At 39.0% G+C, this 19249-nt stretch overlaps 3 protein-coding genes across 5 annotated transcripts; 1 reads left to right on the plus strand and 2 right to left on the minus strand.

The window, feature by feature from the left end:
• Window positions 1–645: 645 nt before the first annotated feature.
• Window positions 646–2921, plus strand: LOC113708990 (uncharacterized). The gene is made up of 5 exons (XM_072065505.1): window positions 646–925; window positions 1185–1770; window positions 1911–2032; window positions 2180–2295; window positions 2415–2921. The coding sequence occupies exons 2-5, from the start codon at window positions 1653–1655 to the stop codon at window positions 2692–2694; spliced, it is 636 nt and encodes a 211-aa protein (XP_071921606.1). The 5' UTR covers window positions 646–925; window positions 1185–1652; the 3' UTR covers window positions 2695–2921.
• A 414-nt stretch (window positions 2922–3335) lies between these two features.
• On the minus strand, window positions 3336–7795 carry LOC113708733 (serine/threonine-protein kinase D6PKL2). 2 transcript variants are annotated; one of them, XM_027231312.2, is made up of 3 exons: window positions 7526–7795; window positions 5464–6576; window positions 3336–4481 (listed from the first exon to the last, which is right to left on the minus strand). In XM_027231312.2, exons 2-3 carry the CDS (start codon window positions 6426–6428, stop codon window positions 3605–3607), a joined length of 1842 nt encoding a protein of 613 aa, XP_027087113.1. In that variant the 5' UTR covers window positions 6429–6576; window positions 7526–7795; the 3' UTR covers window positions 3336–3604. The 2 variants fall into 2 exon arrangements, with proteins under 2 accessions (XP_027087113.1, XP_027087112.1); XM_027231311.2 differs by having other exon boundaries at window positions 5464–6582.
• Window positions 7796–11379: 3584 nt separating this feature from the next.
• LOC113708799 (transcription termination factor MTERF4, chloroplastic-like) lies at window positions 11380–17542 on the minus strand. Of its 2 annotated transcripts, XM_072066086.1 has the most exons (4): window positions 17283–17542; window positions 14859–16521; window positions 12878–13012; window positions 11380–12394 (listed from the first exon to the last, which is right to left on the minus strand). In XM_072066086.1, the coding sequence occupies exon 2, from the start codon at window positions 16498–16500 to the stop codon at window positions 14950–14952; it is 1551 nt and encodes a 516-aa protein (XP_071922187.1). In that variant the 5' UTR covers window positions 16501–16521; window positions 17283–17542; the 3' UTR covers window positions 11380–12394; window positions 12878–13012; window positions 14859–14949. The 2 variants fall into 2 exon arrangements, with proteins under 2 accessions (XP_071922187.1, XP_027087200.2); XM_027231399.2 differs by lacking the exon at window positions 11380–12394 and having other exon boundaries at window positions 12664–13012.
• Between the last annotated feature and the right edge of the window lie 1707 nt (window positions 17543–19249).

Here is a 19249-nt window from a genome sequence, read left to right on the forward strand (position 1 = left end):
AGCAGGAAAAGCGCGAGCATTCACCCTTTTACTGCTTACCTCGAGAAAAAAATAAATAAAGGTAAAAATCCAATGGCAACTTGAAGCTTCAAGTTCTTCCTCTGCGATAGGGAGCAATAGCCGTACATATAAGGACTACAATTCGGATAATGTAGAATTAGGTGGACCAAATCAAATTATAGCACTAAAGGGAACATGCAATCCTTCCACCATTTTCAGAAGCTTTTTTGATGCAAAATACAGTATGGATGTCCTTAGTCAGTTGATTTTCACCAAAAAAAAAAAAAAAGGCTACATGTTTAATGATATGCATAATACATATACAGATCCAACAGTTAACGAAGAAGATGAGTTGGTGCGTAAATGCACATTGACCTAAGAATACATGTTTAATTCCGCCCATCCTTAGAATATCGGGATGTTCTTTTTGGAGGTTTTAAAGTTCTTGGCAAAAGAATGCCCCACAAATCACTTGTTTTTATTATCATCTGCTGATGATGTTTGCATTGCTGTCATCAATTTCAGTTTTTTTTTTTTTTTTTTGTGTCTTTTATTTCCAATAAATATCAATGGATTGGCTTTTATCAACAACAAGAATAGAGAGCAGAAGAATGAAAAAGATCTCACAAGAAACCAACAATTTAAAGCTATGAAAAAAAAAAAAACTAACCCACTGATCATTCAAGATGTACATATGCAATAAGCCAACCAAGGTGGGAAAGTCGCGCCTGAAATTAGATTACTCTGAGCCGAGAAGAAGCTTAGGCTGTGGGTGCTGAACCAAGTCACTGCCAAAACCTGATTGTGATTCGCTGCAGATATGCTTTAAACGAAGAAAAAGAAAATGAATGGCACTGCGTGTCCGTTAGTTTATTTGGACTTTGAAAGATTCAGCGGCCAAACCGTACAATGAAAAGTCAAAAGGGTATGAAACTTGGACAAAATCACCATATACTTTTTAATCAAATGCTGCGGACTTTTAAGCATTTGCTGTGGGTTTAGGAGTGATTAATCCTATTCCATGCATCTAAATTTCCCCAAAAGCAAAACAAGCAATATCCTTGTCTCCTTAACTACCTTTCTGCTTTTCTTACCTACTGCTACTGGTAGGAGTATTGATCATATCATTATCATCAAAAATCTCACAGTAGGAGCTAACTGACTTTTCTGCCGGCCAATCACAGGTGAGATGCGGAGGGCAGATGATAAAGCTCAGAACCTTTATGGATCCGAAAGCATGCCTGTGGTTGCCGTCACTAGTGTTGACCATCAAAAAGGTCCATGGGGTCCACCGTCATCAGCTCATTATAAAGGTGATGATGATTTCCAGATGATGATGATGATGAGCAGCAGCGGTGGATGGGGTAGCACTGGTGGGGTGAGCGAGATCGAAGAAGAAGAAGACGAGCCTGAATATTCAAGAAGAAGAAAGGTATTTGACTTCAATAAGAGCACGGGGGGTCCCCTGGATAGCATTAGAGAAGAGGATCGACGTCAAGTTGTAGGCTTGGAATTGGAGGAGCAGTGCAGCAGCAGAACTAGTACTCTGTTTTCGTTCGATTTCCACGAGGGGGAATCAGAAGATGCAGTGTACTATGTGGCACTAGTGCAGGGGGGGCAGCAAGAGGGCCGCCGATCAGGACTCAGCCAGCATGGATGCGCTTTTATGGACGCTCAATCACGCCGCCACCGCCAACAATGATCCAACTACCACTCCTCTGCTCTTTCTAGTCCATGTCTTCCCCGAGATTAAGCACATCCCAACCCCGCGTAAGTAAAGCTAGTTTACTAATTTCTACAGCTGAATTCAGGGGATATTATTACTCTAGCAAATACTAAACATATCTTCAAGAGCAACTTCCATCTTCCATGATGATTATTCTTATTCCGTTGGGGGTTAAATATGGCAGTGGGAATGATGCCAGTGAGTCAAGTGAACCCTGAGCAGAAGGAAATTTACATGGCTCAAGAAAGGGGGAAGCGCACACAATTCCTTGACAAGTTTCTCAATGCATGTTCCTCTGCTGCCGAGGTTCGTACCTGTCATACTCTTACTACTAAATTTGAGCAATAAAATCTGCAAATTTGGTGGTGTTGGGGGTTTGACAACATTATGGAACAGTTAAATTTTGTAAGGAAAAGAAAAGAAAAACAATAGAACTCTTTGCAATTTGATCAGGTTAAGGTGGACACCATTCTTATTGAAAGTGACGCGGAGGCAAAAGCAATATTAGACCTCATTCCCATCCTCAACATAAGAAAACTTGTGCTGGGCACCACCAAAGCCATCCTCAGGTACAAATTCATGCAACACTACATCTCTAATGTTAGTTATTAATTTTTGTTTTCAAACCTTGGGGGAACGAAAAACCAATGGAGTTAATTTGTTTCCCATGGACTGCGTGGTCGTTCAGGAAGGTGAGGTCTAAGAGATCAGCGAGTGGAGTGATCGATCAGATAGTAAAAGGTGCACCTGAGTTCTGCGAGGTGAAGGTAATATGTGAGGGAAAGGAGACGCTTGATTTCATGATCAGGGATTCTCCCTCTGGAACCTCTCCCTCTCCACAGGCACAGGGTACCTACTCCGACAACAACCATACTTCCCAACCTATGCACAGTCAACAACGTTCAAGCAGTGCTACCGATCAATCCTTCAGCTGTGGATGCTTCAAACCCAAGGTAGCTGATTTCTAAAACAGCAAATCCTGCATTCAAGAGCTGAGAGAGTCGATGCTCATGCACCTGGGTGAATAGCTCAGTTGGGAGAGCGTCCGACTGAAGGTGATCCGCGCTCACCGCAAACGTTGTCTCATCTTAATCACTTTAATGTTCATTCTTAAGTATACTTTCTACCTGGTGATCATCAGAGTCTGGCCCACAATATTGTTGTTTACCAATTGCTTAATTTTGTTCATTGTGTATATAGCTTCTTAGTTTATATTATACCAATAATCAAAGTTTTGCACAGAAATGTAATATGCTAAAGGGTTTAGGCAAAATATATTATTATATATTGCATCTCAAAGAAGAGACATCCCTATAAAGCATTGACGCAGGAAAAATAGTTGAAAAAAGTGTTAACAACACCGGTCGTTTTTGCTGCAGCACATACACCAACAATACAGGTACCAAGTACAACTTCTTGGAGTTAAAAAGGGCACAGCTTTCTCATGTTTAATCCCTACTTACCATATCCTGTATTGTTTTTGCGAAAGGTGCCGTACATCAAAAGAGTCAAAACTCCTGCAATCCTAATCATTAGTTGGTTGGTTGCCTGGACAATAGAATTCTCTCAATAGATTTCCAAAGCTGCTGTACAGAAGCAATTCTCGCCCTGGAGAAAACCATCAACACTGTTGTCTTTGTATTCTACAAGTTGAAGAATAGACTTTACTTCGTACATGATTAGTAGTGTTTATGGCACAGTACAGTATGTGAAACCGTTAAACGGCAGCAGGACAAGGACAAACAATACATACAATTTTTCATCATCAACTAATATGAACGAAAGTCTTGCCATCCCTACAACTAGCAATGTTTACTTTTCCAGAATATTTTCGTTCCATAAATTAAACAAATCTCCACACTGCTATATTCCTTCGTGCTAAAAGAAATCAAATTCCAGGTAATTATCAAAGCCTTTTTTATCTGCAGCAGCCGCAGCCTTAGCAGCCTTCTCACTTGTTGAAGCTGCTGGAACAGGTATCCTCTCAAACTCAACTGGCTTTGGGATCTCAGGGGGGGTAGCACAGCGGATGAGTGCCCAATTAACTCCTTCAAAGAAAGGGTGCTGCTTTATCTCAGTTGCGCCTCTTTTGTACGCCAACCGATGCTGTGGTTCTTTCACAAGCAATCCCCTAATAAGATCCCTTGCAGCAAAACTAACAACAGGTGAATCAGTAAATCTGAGGGGCTGTCCCACAACATTGAACAACGTCGCTCGATTTCCAGATCCTTTAAATGGCGTTTTACCAAACAAAAGTTCGTAAAGAAAGATCCCAAAAGTCCACCAATCTACAGCGCTTCCGTGACCCTCGCCTTTGATAATTTCAGGCGCCAAATATTCATGGGTCCCTACAAATGACATAGAACGTGCACTAGTTGGTTCTGCAATCAACTCTGGCAACGGGCTGACTTGGTTCCTGATCTCATTTTTCGGCTTCCGGTCCTTCTTGGACTTGCTGGAAAAGAGGCGAGGAGAGAAGCAAGTTGTTGGAACCACACAGGATGGTTGCATGCAGGCAGGTTCCATGCAAGTTGGCTGGACACAATAAATGGGGTTCTTCCGGAGGGGATCTGATTCAATAGAAGAGGTCTTAACTAGTGTTGGGCTAACAACGCAACGAAGGGAAAGGTCAAAATCGGATAGCATTATATGTCCATCTTCCCGTACAAGGACATTTTCTGGCTTGAGGTCACGATAGACAATCCCAAGCATGTGGAGATACTCCAGAGCTAGGAGGACCTCTGCCACATAAAATCTGCAAAAAGGACAATGAAGAAGTGTAAAAGGCGAACATTCCGCCTGCCTCAATCAAAGTGTGTTCTTTCATAAAGATGCTTATGGCTGGGTGAAATGGAAGAAAGCCAGACATTTGCAATTGCATTATTCCAGCTCACAAAATAAAAAACAAGAAAAAGGAAAATATCATAAGACTAAGTAAGTAGTAAATTACTTGGAAAAAACACTGCCCAACTTGTTTCCTGGACATATTTAACACATAATAAACAGTATGAACCGAGTGTGGGAGATTCGTGGTACTGCCTTGTTCTCAGTAGCACACATAGTTTTTCTGGCATAACCAACCCATGCCTAGCAAATAGCGCTGGAGCAACCTTACCATTCCATCAAGGGTTCCCTTTCATTTAATACCTAATTCAAAATGCTCAAGTTTCACTATCATTTCTTCTTAGACACAGATTGAGATTGAAATTGTAGTCACAGTGAGATTTTAACATGTACTGTTGAAACCTGAAGCTCCCTAACTTGTAATTCAGAGTTTAATGGTCAAAATTTAACCTTCACTCAACTCTATGACACAAGTAAAAGACAGTATCACATGTCTACAATGTGCTCATCAATTTCATAAAACAACTGCATTATGGAAGTCGGAGCACCAGAAATCTTGAAAATACTACCAAATACTTTTGAGTATCGGACTCCCCAGAAGTATCCAGGAGAAGAAGTAATATATCAGTTGAGGTTCAACTACAAAGTGATCAAAGAAATCTGGAAAGGTACAAAATTTACAGGCAGCTGGAGGCAGAGAAAAACCCACAAGATGCAAAGGGCTACCTCATCTTATGAGCTTTCAAACTATAGAAGGATAAATGCTGCAGCTATGACTTGCAAAAGAAGATTCAATCACGGGAAAACATTGAAAAGGAGAAAAGAGCATGAGCAAATGAAAGCATCTTCAATATTGAAAAGTTATTCTATAAAGGATTAGACAAAGATCATACTTTACTGCTTGTTCAGAAAAATGTTTGCCTGGCTGTCTTTGCCGAAGAGTGTGCAAGTCTCCTCCAGGGCAGAATTCCATCACCAGACATGAAAATTTATCTGTCTCAAAATGCGTGTAGAGGGTTGGAAGGAACGGATGATCCAGGGACTGTAGTATTTCTCTTTCTGTCTGAGCACGAAGAAGCTTCTTACGACTTGCCAGAGATGCTTTGTCCATTACTTTCATGGCAAAGTAACACTTGGTGCCACTCAACTCCGCAAGGTAAACACTCCCAATGTCTCCACAACCCAGCCTTTTCAGCAATCTGAAATGGCTTAAGCCCAACATAGCATCTTTTGTTCGGATTCCTTGGATGGCTTCCCATCTCAAGTCATTTGCTTTATGGGGTTTGCTGACTCTGCAACTGAAACTGCTGCAAGTGCTTTCATCGCTAACATCACTGCTAGTGCTGTCTCTACACATACTGCTCTTACCACTCTCAACAAAATCAGCACGATCACTAGTTTTAGCACTCCCACTGGTTTTCCCAAGACTGCTAGCCCCGTCACTCAGTTTTCCAGAGACGGAACTGTTCTTCGTGATTTCAAGCTCAGAAGCTTGCTTCTCTTTTTCACCTGAAGCTTCTGATGAGCTTCCAGTTTCACTGAGCACAAGACCTACAGTTCTTGAAACTCGATCAACATCAGCTGAAGGATTATTTGAATGAGATATTTCTATTGATGGATTATTAGATCCTCTTCCATTGCAATTTGATGGGTTTTTGATTTCCAAGGATTCTACAGTAACTGTCGTCATCACTTTCCCAGATTCTGGTAATTTCTTGGGTAAAGCTGACTTGGATTTGCTTGTTTTTGAGACGTGCGGGGGCAGAGACCCGCAATCCTTCATTTCGCTATTTTGATTATCACCTAAGGGTTTCTGTCGCTGTTCTGCAGAAGGTCTAATGGCAGTTGTTGAGGCCATATAAGAGTATGGAGACAATTAATTGTAAAGATCAGATTCAACTCAAGCATCATTCAGCATCCGCCAAAATTATGGCAAATATAGCTTTCCATAAAGATTGACGTATTCTTCAACACTTGTACAACCAGACTGGATCATAAGCTTTCCCCTGGCTCTGACCACGACAGTAATAACTAGTCACTCATTTGGAAAGTTACAAACGCGATGATCAACAGATTTATAGTAACATACAAGCCAGAAATAAGACCTTTAACATTTTTTTGGCTGAATTATCACTAGCTATCTTGATGCTATATGGTTAAGGTAATAACCAACAAGAATTACAGATTAGGTCAACAAATGGAGGAGAAGTACTGAAGGTATGATATAATGATAAAGAAAATTCGCACGTAGTCAAGTCCTAGATCACAGATGAAATGCATTGAAGGCAACAATTAAGGCAAAACAGGCCCATCAAGATGCAATCTTTCACAAGCAGAATCGCAAGAAGGATGAAATTAAAGTTACAGAAACTACTAGAAAGGAGCTCAAACACAAGGCGTCATGCAGAGTTCCATCAATTGTTACTAAGGAGTAAGGATGGAACCTGGAGGTAACATGCACAAGGAGCTGCTACAGAACAGATACAGACTAGGCTGATATATGCGGCAAAACAGAGGTCCAGCTTAAAATTTTGAAGAAGGGGTCTTGGACACTAGATTGTATTAATTTCAACTTTAAGAAAAAAAAATAGTGTCCGTGGAAAATACTGAAACTCAGAAGACACGGAAAAGAATTGAGGACCACCAAAAAGTAGAGACGGGAGTCAATCCAGTCAGCTCCAGCAAAACCCCAGGCAGTTTCACGAAAGCAAGCATCAGACAAGTATACAAATACAGCCATACAGGTGCATACAAATTATTCGAGGGCAAATTCAAGAGCATGATTTCAACTTGAAGACCCATTAAAAAAAAATCAGATCTTGATGAGAAAAGATTAAATTTAGGCACGGCCCAGATCCATCAGCATGGTAGATATAACAGGCTAAACTCGGAAGTAAGTAAAACTCGTCAAATTTTAGAAGAGCCCCCAGAAAAGTAAGGAGGAGTTTGAAGCACCTGAAATGACAGTGGCAAACAGTAGGAGACGTGCAGTGTTGTTGAGTTGAGGAATCAGAGAGAAAAAATCACACTAGCAGAAAGAAAGAAAGAAAGAAAAAGAAGAGAAGGAAGCAACTCCTCTCTCCCTTGATTTAGCAAAACCTGTGGCAGCAACTGAGCAAAGTAGGGAAGAGAGGAAACAGATGCTCCTCCCTGTGTCTGGATTTTGGAATAGTGTGGGGCTGGGGCTGGGGCCCCATGGGGTCCTCAACTTCTGGAACGAGTCCACTTAGTTGTTAGCACGAGCAGTAGTAGTTTCCTACTTCAGGCCCTTCCCATGGGCCCTCCCCCCCTCATCCTATAGAAAGTTATCGTGTCAAAAAAAAAAAAAAAAAATAGTAGTTTCCTACTTTTACTACAGTGTTACTGACTTCAGTAGTGGGAACTGGGAAGGGAAAAACTGAAGCTCTCACTCACGCAAGGCAGGGGATACGGGGCAGTCAGAAATAGAATCGGACGAATCAGACTCTTTTGTGTTTTTTTATTTATTTTTTCTTTTCTAGTTAGTCTTTACTTAGTACTACTTTTAAGTAACTGGTCCCGTTTATTTTGCTATTTAGATTTAGATTGACGATGTCCAACCAATAAATAAATTCCGTCTTCTTTTTATTGGTCGTCCCAAAACTGAAGATGGGGGGTCCAATCTTACAAAATCCAAATCAACAGGTCGGACTCTACAGCCTAACCCTGTCTGCCATGCCCCTAACCACGTGTGACGAACAGCCCATAACAGATGAATCCTGATTGAATTCCGTGTCCCATTAAAATGAGTGAATTACACAGGCAAATGCTGCTGCTGCTGCTGCTGCTGCTAGTATCATTTAACCTTTACATTTTCCCAATTCTAATTTGGACTCGATTCTCTGAACTTGTTTGTTGAGTACTACTAGTACTATTGGTTTGGAATTGGGAGTCAAAAATAAAGAATATCTGCAGTGCTTGGTTGCCGCCCCTACTGGTGTCCGTGTATCAGAGCGCATTTACATTCAGCTGCAGTGAGCAATTTGGGTTTGTCAAGTATACAGTACTGCCGATGATGTTTGTGAATATTGAAGGAATCGCAGGCCGATCTTGGGTTGGGTGGTCCCCTGAAGATGGATTAGGCAAGCAGTTTGCCGGGACCCCACCTCCCACCCATGCAGGCTGGCGGCAGTGCACAAATCCATCTCGGGCTCAGCTACCCAATGACCATTATTGTAATTAGCCGATCATTTACCACCGGCACTCCAGTACCAGACAAGAGGATAAGACAGGAAGAAACTGAGAGAGAAAGAGAGACAGCACTGTTATGCGTCTTGCATTCGCTTAAGATTGGAACTAGGACGCCCAGAATCCAAGCGACACATGCTTCCCTTCCTTCCGAGCGACACACGCTCAATGGTATCACGTACGCTAAATAGTAGTAGTAGTACCTACTACAAAATTAACCACTTACTGCGCACTAATTAAACTAGTGGTCGTATTTATGTGCTGCTGTGCTGCTGCAGCAGCATGCATGCATGGAAACTCCAATGCATGTATTGCTTTGGGGACCTAGCTGCGTACATTATGCACAACCACCTGTATACTACAAGTAGTTAGTATGTGAGGTCCCAGTTAAAGGCTATATGTTTTTAAACTTGGACCAGACCAGTCAGTCGAACTGGGACCGGTCAATTGACCGGTCCGAACTACCTTAAAAACCATCTTTAAAAAACTCGATCAAACCTGATCAAAAATCGGGTTTGATAAGGAATTGATGAAATCGGACAAAACTCGGTTTTTTCCCTTTGCTAGAGTAAGATGGACGCTTCTGACTGGTTTTGCCAAGATGAAACGAAACCAGTGCTTCGGTTTAAAAAGCCCTCCATGCCAAACCTCCTTAGCTAATCTTCACTTTCTTAAACCCAAAATTTTGACCAAATATGCATGAAGTTCCCATGTCCTAATTTCCAAGTGGATCCCAATTCGCCATGCCTAACGTGAACAAACACTCAAAAGCTATAGAAAGAGTTGAATTGGATTTAGGAGAAAGAGAAAACAAAAACAAAAGAAACAATAAAGAAAAGGGAGAGCTTTCAATGAGTTTATTGTGTGATATAAAAGAAGAGGGAGAGAGTTAGTCATTGTTGTAGCCTAGAGGAAGAAGAAGAAGAAACAAAAGAAAGTGAAAAACAAGGAAAAGCAAGTGACGCCTCAACAAAGAAAGTGGGAGTTCCTAGTTAGGTTTGACATTTTATTTACTTTGAAAACCCTAAAACGTTTTGCTAATTATATTTGGCCCTTTATAATTTTAGCAAAATGTAAAATTAACCCATCATATTTTCTAAACTACATTTCTTCTTATAACTTTTAAAGTTATTTAACCAGAGTCCTTTTGGATTAAATCTAAAAGTCATCAAAGAACTATATAAAGTTGTAAACCACTAATTTAAGGGACACTTTTATATGTTATTTTGTATTATATATATTAATTTATATTTATGACGTCATTCGATTTGATCCCCAATCGAACCTATCTACCCTTAATTCCTGAGTTCGACCGAGTTAATATCCGATCCATGTTTGAAAACATAGGTTAAAGGCCAAGGTCCCCCCCCCTCCCCCCAACCTCTCATGCATCAGCATGATTGACATTGAGCTTACCAGCAACATTTTTCTTATTCTTTTTTTTTTGTCGCGTTGATAACATTTGTATAGCTGCTTAACCTAGGAGAAGGGGGGGTCTAACCGATGGATTCCTTCGGAGAAAGCTACTTGATAGTGGTGGCCACAATTAAGTGACAAGTATATGGTGGGAGGCATCAAGACTTTAAAGTCTTGATGGTGACCAAGAGCCCAAGAGGTTATTGGCAACATTTCTCTTATTCATTATGCCTAATATTATATGTTGGTTATCCTTATAGCTCTTCTTTTAGTCATGAGTCATCTTCACATTAAGGTAACTGCAAATTAATTTAAGCACACACTTGTATTATCTACTATTCCACTTTGAGTTGTGACGGGTTCTTACCATTGATGTTTAGTCTGTTTACCAAAAATTACCATCCCATAATCGCCCCATAAAAACCAAAAAAAAAAAAAAAAGAAAGCCCTGATCATGAATATATGAATCTTTGGTCCTCCATTTTTCTGCGACTGCAAGAGCTTGTAAAAAGTAGCGTAGTAGAGAGTACAATCATACCAGCGTAAGTAGTAAATGGGCAGGTAATTGATGAGATGACTAGGAGAAGGAATTAAGGACATAATGAGATGGTGAAATGGAAATGAAGGTGGTGGGTGGGCGACTTTGAGTTGGCCGCTGTTTTGTTTGGCTGCTGTTGTCGCTGACATCTCATTTGTTTTTTAGGTGCCAGTCCACATCCAAGAAGATGACTCAAACTCAACTCCGTCCCTTTGTGGGTCTATTTTGTCAGTGTCAGTTGATTACTAAGATATTTAAGTCACACTCAAGACTCATTTTAGCGTTGTCTTCTTGCCTCTGCTTTATATAATCTAAGGGAAATGGTATCAGCGCTTCTCAAAAAAATCTCGCGCGCTTCTTCACCCATCGTCTCTGACGCTACTCACCAAAGACAGGCAGCTTATTAAGTCCAAAAAAAAAAAAGAGAAAAGAAAAATAGATCTTTGACTTTGACCACATCATCAGCTACGAACGACTGCAAAACACGCTGCTGTGCTGATTAAGTTGATCAAACTCTGATATTCTGATTTGATAATTAATTAAATAAATAAATACCACCAACAAACTTACTACCAACGAAACAAACAAAAGAAAGGCGGGATGGGAGAGGAAGCTCATCCATCACCCACCAATACCATCCATCATCATCTGTCAACGAAGAATGAGTAAGTAGTAGTAACATTAATCCATGATGGTGACGTGATTTGTGGTCCTGGTAATAAAATTAAATTCAATGGTTGGGGATGCATCATCCCAGCAGAGAGACTTGTACGTCACCATCTACACTTATTCCTACCCTAACTAAACTATACTAAGGGAGCGACCTTGCTTCCAACAGGATCACGAGGAACTGACAGAAACTGAACCACCATCGGACCGGTGCATATCATGTAGTACATCTACACCACCTAAGGGGGAGAGACTAGTAAAGCTATATGGTACATATGATCATGGCCTGTGCATGTGCGATAGATAGGCCAGGCACATGTGAGGGTGTGATGTGGAGGAGGAGCATATCTTAAATGTGTTGTCCACTTTTGGACGACCCTATTCTTGAATTCCCTCTCGACTTATTACTCCCGTCCTGCATTAGGCAGTACAATAAAATTGACGTTAGTATATGCTACCTCTGATCATATCATATGCTCCTCCCAGTCATCCTAAACGAACGGAGTGATGATGGACCAAAACAAAAAAGGCATTAGTAGCAGCAGTGGTAGTTGGCATTCAGCACTAGCAACACCACCACCTAAAACCAGTTCAACATCACCCACCTTCACTTCTGAATTCTTCCAACTGCATGCATGGTAAAGCTGAAAACAAATTATTAAGGTGGTGAACTATATGTATATGTATACATATACTTTCTGGTGCAAGTTGAATGACCGGACAATGTTCATTTATCTTTCCATCCACACACTTGTACAGTCCTGAGCCATAGGGAGACAAACTGGGAATACCCAAACTACAATGAGACCGCCACTGTTGCAGTTGATGCACTACAAAAAGCTGTTGAATTGGACCCTACTCTCATGCATCTCATCAATCCTTTCCTTTGTTATCAAATCCAAGCATGTAAAACTGAAATTAATGCCAAGACTTTAAATCCAAGTAGGTAGACTTTTCGCCCAACAAGCCTTGCATCCACCGCACACCAGCTCAAACTATTAAGGAAAATAATCAGCACCCCGTCCAAATATTAAAAAAAAAAAAAAAAAAAAAAAAGATTCTCATCCCCTTGAATGTTTTCCACGTCTATGCTTTTAGATAAATCCTTCCATGAATACTAGGCCAATCATACAAGAGAAACAGACACAGACACATATAATTATTATTATTATTCCAGGCCAATTAGATACAGCACATGCTGATGAGTGACTTATAAAGTCTTAAACAGGAAACAAAAGTGCAACCAGCAGAAAAGAACATGCGGTAATCCAAAGACATACACAAATATATACCCTTTATGTTCGTGGATCATTCTCAATGAAGGCAACGTAAAAATTATAAGCAAAGAGCGGTAAAATGATTTACAGAACACCTAAAAAGCAGCCCCAAATGCAAATACAACTAATCCACGAAAGCATGATTTCAAAAAAAAAAAAAAAAAGGGAGGAAGAGTGTTAATTAATTCTAATGATGTGAACCTTTCAAACGCTTCATCACGTCCAGTAGACTGGTATTACATGACTTCTCAATAAATAGCACCACATTCGAGTCCATGATACATGCATCGCAGTCTGGATATGGATCAGCTCTGTTTCCCAGTCCAGTCACTTGTCCTACCATAGGCACAGGTCAAATTACTTAATGGCTTGCACACTTGCAGTACGCAAATGAAGCTGAGTATAGAAGGTAAATACAATGGGCATAGAATCAATGCCATCTTAGAAACACTCAACAAGAGGATTGCACTCAACACCTTCACATCATCCTCAACCATCAATCCAAAGTTAGATGCATAAATTTACTGAGAAATGAATAATTTACCACCAACTGTAAATTTCAAAACACAGAGTAAATGTAAAACATAAAACATAAAAAAAAATAAAATAAAAGCCTTTTGACGCTGAAAGTATAGCTAGGGAGACAACAAAGATATCCATTTCTTTATCAGCAAAAATAGCAGAAAGCATAAAGGAAAACATAAATGGAGCAAACAGAAATTTTCCTTCGGGTAAAACAAAAAGAATTTTACATTAGCCAATCACTAAAATTTTAGATGCTCATTGGAAAGAGAAGGTTTCAGTTTTAAAGAATTTTAAGACCAGCAACATGTCAGAATTCAGACATAGTCAACCAACTAGATAGGATTGTATACAGGAAGTGCAGTTCAGTAGTCACCATCATGTAAATAAAGAAGGCTTACTATCCTGTTATGTCAAAGGGAGTTCTTTCTAAGGTAAATAATCACAAAAGGACTTGGATAATTAGCATGATAGATGAATGGGTTTAGATACACAGATCAAAGACAAACAAACAGAGAAAGATAGAAACATATGAAGAAGCCAAGGATCAAGATAAATCTAGAACTGGAAAAGGGAGAGCCTGTCAATACAAAAAGGATAGGGAGAACAAACCTTTAGCATAAATTCTTGAGGGCAAGATATCTTTTTTACACAAAATTATTGTGCAAACAAGAAAAAGATCAAATATAATAAATCTATGGAGAAAAAGATCAAAGATAATAAATCTATGTTATCAGACGCGCACATACACTTTCAGACACCTTATCTCAATCAAGAATTTCAACTTTGCACCACCATGAAATACAGAAAAATAGAAGCCATTAAGAATAGCATCACACTGAGTGAGAAAGAAATTAAAATCTTTGCCATTCAGATCGTTTGCATCCCTTGGCCATGAAAGAGATAGACAAATCAATACAAGTACTTAGATAGCAAGAACAAAAATAAAACTTAAACTAAAACATTAATCAGTTTACACGTGTAATGCAGACAAAAGAGCAATAAAAATCTAAATAAAGAAAGCTGCAGTCATACAGCAGCTTATTCCAGCCCACAGAACCAATCCTTTAAGGAACAAAAGAGTATAACAGAAAACTTGCTCTCAAGAGTTGTAAGTCAGCAATCATCCAATTGAACTTGTATGAGAAAGAAAGCATCACAACTGCTCAGACGAAAAACACCACAACTTGAGGTTCTGAACTTGTAATCACAAAAATAATAAAGGACAGGGGAGATCAAATGCTCAAAAAAAAAAGGACCAAAAAAAGCATTGTTCAAGGAGAATGGAGGTCCTGGGGTTACAAAGAGCTCAAGCCTCATACAGAAAAAGAATTAAAAGAAGGAAATATATCATATGGTCTTATCAATGTATCTGTGCCATGCGAAGTAAGATTAATATATGGAACCGTGAGGCCTTTCCAGTGGCAAAAGAAGGCGTACAAGTGCAGTATACATATCCATTCATGCAAAGCTGACAAAGAAGCTACAATGAATACATAGACATAAACAGGAAAAAGAAGCAAAATTGCCAGCAGGAGAACAATACTACGGTAAACCCAACACAATAAAGGTAAGCAGCAAATAGGAGTGCATCTTCACTCAAGGAAAGATAGGATCAAATTTAGCTGATAGATTACATTTTTCAGATAAGAAAAATCACCTTTAACAGCATATGCAGCTGATATTAGAAAAGAAGATGAGACTCTTCGGCAAAATTCAATACCCTGGTTAGCCCATGTTACACATATGTTCTATACATATGAACTGTCGCTATCATCTGCATAATCGGAATCTGACCCATCGGTTCTAGTGCCGAGTAAACAGTTCATGTCAAACGATGACTCAACTTCCATCTCTTCCATGTCAATAGTGTCATATGTCATCCGCTCCTCAAATTTCTCATCAGAACAATTAAGGAACCAAGCAAGAGAACATTTCAAACCCTTCTTTGCAATCATTGCATGTCTTGGTTTAATAGTTGACTCAAGACCATAAGTGAAAAAGGCTGGGAAAGAAACCAAGTCATCCAACTGTCTTGCCATTTTTCCCTGGAAGTAATCAAAGCTTAATTTCATGACATCAAGATTTAGAGCAAGCAGTTGGGGACAGGCCATCACCATCTTTCTCACTTGTTCCAAGGAAAATCCGCATTCCTTGAGGAAATCCAAATGTTTCAATATGGCAGTATTATTGAGGCTGACAATCTGTGGCATCTTCTCTATAACTCTCCCAAAACCAACAGGATCCAATTGGATAATTGAATTAAGAAAGTCCCTTCGAGTGCAAAGTCTTGTTTGAACATCTACTCCTATAATTTCAGGATACTGTGCAATGACAGATGCAAGCAACGATTTCCTAACATTGAACTCTAAAAGGGACTCAACATTTGGCTTGATCCTGTCTTCAAGTCCAAATCCAAGAATAAAAGGTCTTTTCTCTATTAGTCTAGCTATGGCTAATTGTGGTATTCCCAAGCTTTCTAGATAATCCACAAATGGTTTGATTGTACGGCCAACTCTCATTCCTAGTATTTGGGGGTATCTAGTTAGTACACCACCAATTTCTCTCCTTGCGACCCCTATTCCAACCAAGTAAGCCACTGAAGTACTCATGGTGCCTTCCAGCTTAAACCCCAATACTTCAGGATACTTCTCCAGAACCCGAGGAATATCATTTGGCTTGATATCCATTCCTTGAAGATACTTAACTACCGGTGCGAGATCGACAACAACACTAGAATGGAGGACTTGTGGGTATCTACGCAAGAATTCTGTAAACGTAGATTTTTTAACACCCAACTTGCCGAGGTAATCAAGGACGGGAACCATGTTTTTCTTGACACTGCAGCCGAGAACCAGTGGGTAATTGTTTATATCTTCAACAGTGAGGCCTAATCTGTGAAGAAAGTCCACACGTTCGCGCATGACATCTACAGTGACAGGGAGCTCCAATCCATCAAGCTCATCAGGGAAAACACCAATTCCCCTCAAGAAATCATAAACACGGGCTCGATTGGCTGCCTTCTCACTCCTAATCTGTGACAAACTAGGATGAGCATACAAAGAGGAAGAAGCCTTTTGCCTTTGAAGCCCTTCATTACCAGAATTGTCCTTGGACAAAGATAAGTCTAGAGAAGTAGATGAAACGGTTCTACCAGAAACTGAACAACTAAACCGCATGAATCTACATCCATTCATGGAAGAAGAATACAGTTGAGGCTTACAGAAGGAAATGGCAGGCACGTCACAAATGACAAGGGAGAAAGTAGGCCTGGCAATGGCCCTGTAGCCTATGATCATCATGACTGGTCTTTTAAATAAAATCTGCAACCAGCAAAAAGACAATGAGGCAGGATCAACAACATTAAACACTTTAAGGAAGACAAATTTTCATCAACTATCACAATCGCATAATGCATTAATCTCTTGCCAGCTAGAAACGGCAATTGGACAGGTCCCTATGCGCTAGAGTCAAGCACAGCAAATAACCAACCAAGACTCAGTAGTTCGAGTCTAAGTAGTTTTCTGAATCTACCAACTTGTGAACCTCCATAATTACTTTAGTATCATGACGTTTTAAACTTGAACCATAGAATCAACACTCCCCCACGCAATCAACCAAACACCCCCCCCCCCAACACAAAAAAAAAAAAAGGAGAATACTTTGAGTATATATTGCGCTACCAAGTTGATGAAATCAAATATCGTGATTGGCACAAATAGTTTTCTTTTTTTTTTTTTTTTATATGCAATGCATGCACAGAAAGGATAATTAACAAAATTGGAAAAAAAAAAAAGATGAGGAAGCAGCAGTTTGTCACAGATTGTACTACTACTATTGCTACTACATTTTGTTATCTGCTTGAGGTGTATAAATTAGAATTGTTCTGAAAAATCCAAGATAAGATATTTTTACCAATTTTAGCTAATAAAACATAAAGGGAGGGAGCAAAGCCAGAATGAACTGAATACGGCGGAAGAGGAGTAGCTTATTTTCTCTATTGGATAAATATTGAGGGATGTAGGTCGATGTGGAGGAGAATACAGTCTCAAGAAACCGATTATGAAGACTGAAGAGGCCCTACCCGGAGAGACAGATGGAGGGGGCTACGATCAGTACAATTAGAATCTGATAGCAGTAACAATAATCAGCACTTCAGCACTTCTTCTGATATCCGGCATATCATCTCCTGCTGCCAGTGGGAGGACTTGATACTACTATTCTTGAGTCTTTTCTTTTGGGGGCCTCCCGCCGCTGCTAGAACTAGAAGACGGATGATAGGACCGCTAGGCTGCCTTTGGGAGTTTAGGATTAAAAAAAAAAAAAAAAAAAAAAAAAAAGAGAGAGACTTTCAAGTTATTGAAGGAAAGAAAGATATCAGTGTCAAGTCTGGAGACTCTCTACTACTACTATTGCTACTACTAAGGCTTCGTTTTGGTTATCTTCTTATTTTTTTCTGGTACTTTTGCCTCCTTGGTTTTTTTTTTTGTAATTAAAAATTTGGATAGGTTCGACTCTAATTACTATCACGAGTCTGGACATTTTTTTTTTTGTAATCAAAAGTTTAGATAAATTCATTTTCAATCATTATCACGGGTCAAGGTATGTTTTTGAAATTATAAGTCGCTTACAAAGATTCTTACAGATCCCTCGCCAATACAACTCTCTTGATTTTTTTTTTTTTTGTAATTAAAAGTTTTGGTAAGTTCAACTCTAATCATTATCATGAGTTAGAACATTTTTTTTGATAATTAAAAACATGAGTAGATTCGCCTCCGATCATTATTATGGGCAGAGTATGCCTCCAAAACTATATATTACTTACAAAAAATCTTATAGATCGCCCACTAACACAGTCTCGCAACTAAGCCAAGTTGTGTTGGCATTGTTCTTGAATATGTGATTAAACCAATTCACTCCTTAAGTCATTACGACCTTTCCCAATCAGGTGCAATTGAATCAGGAAGCTCAATCTCGGGTTGAATGAGTCGTATCCAATACACATGGTTTAGTGAAGTGACTAATTACACCGCAAGTTTTTTAACCAAATTTTGTAATTACTCGTTGTTGACGAAAAATCGTCTAAATCACTACTATAATTGTTCCCCATATGTCAACTAATTTCTCAAAATAATCCCAAAAAAATTATCTCAAAAGTGGGCATTAACTACTTAACTGGACTTTAAATACTCTCCACAATTTTTAGATCAAAACAAATTTGCAAGGACTTTCATTAATTATATTTAATTAATTAATCTCTACAATTATGTAATTTACATAAATTTTTTAAAAAAATCATCATTTATAAAAAAATTTAAAATTATGTTTTTTAAAACAAGTGTGTCTATCGCCACATTAAATCATGCGGTGATAGAAAGAAATTTTAAAAAATTATAGATAGGTTAAAAATAAAAAAAGAATTTCTCTCTATCACCGCACAATGCTGTGTGGCGACTGAAAGATTCTACAAAAAAAAAACATTCGCTGCATTTGAATTTTTCGACGACGTTAATATTAGAAAATATCTCTAGACACCTTGCACTTTTGAGATTATTTTTTTTTGGATTATTTAGAGAAATTAGCCCTGTATGTATGATTGCAAAATGTATTTTAAAAATGTGGTGATTGATAAGTATATTGTAGTTTATGTTTTATTAGTTCAAAAGGTTTTACAATAAAGGGTAACTATCCATGATCCATCTTGACTTATTTATTAATTAGCTCAAAATTTTGCGTAAACTTTCTTTTGAATTTTTATGTAGCATGGTGCGGGTAATTTGATCAATTCACAAAACTATATCCATTTTAGATCACAAATTCAGTGCATTGGGCTACCTGACCCAATTATACATGATTGAAAAATTTATATATAACATAGGTGTGTATTGGTTCAGTTAAATATTTAGGAGACAATATTATGTGAAAAAAAGGCATTTTTTGAGGGGGCTTATTAGTTTGATTAAACGTTCAGGAGGGCAATGTGATAAAGAGGCATTTTTTGAGAGGGTTTATTGAAATTAACCCTATGTTTTATTTCAAGGTTCCATGGGC

This window comes from Coffea arabica, chromosome 9e (assembly GCF_036785885.1).
Source record: "Coffea arabica cultivar ET-39 chromosome 9e, Coffea Arabica ET-39 HiFi, whole genome shotgun sequence".
NCBI classification, from domain to species: domain Eukaryota; kingdom Viridiplantae; phylum Streptophyta; class Magnoliopsida; order Gentianales; family Rubiaceae; genus Coffea; species Coffea arabica.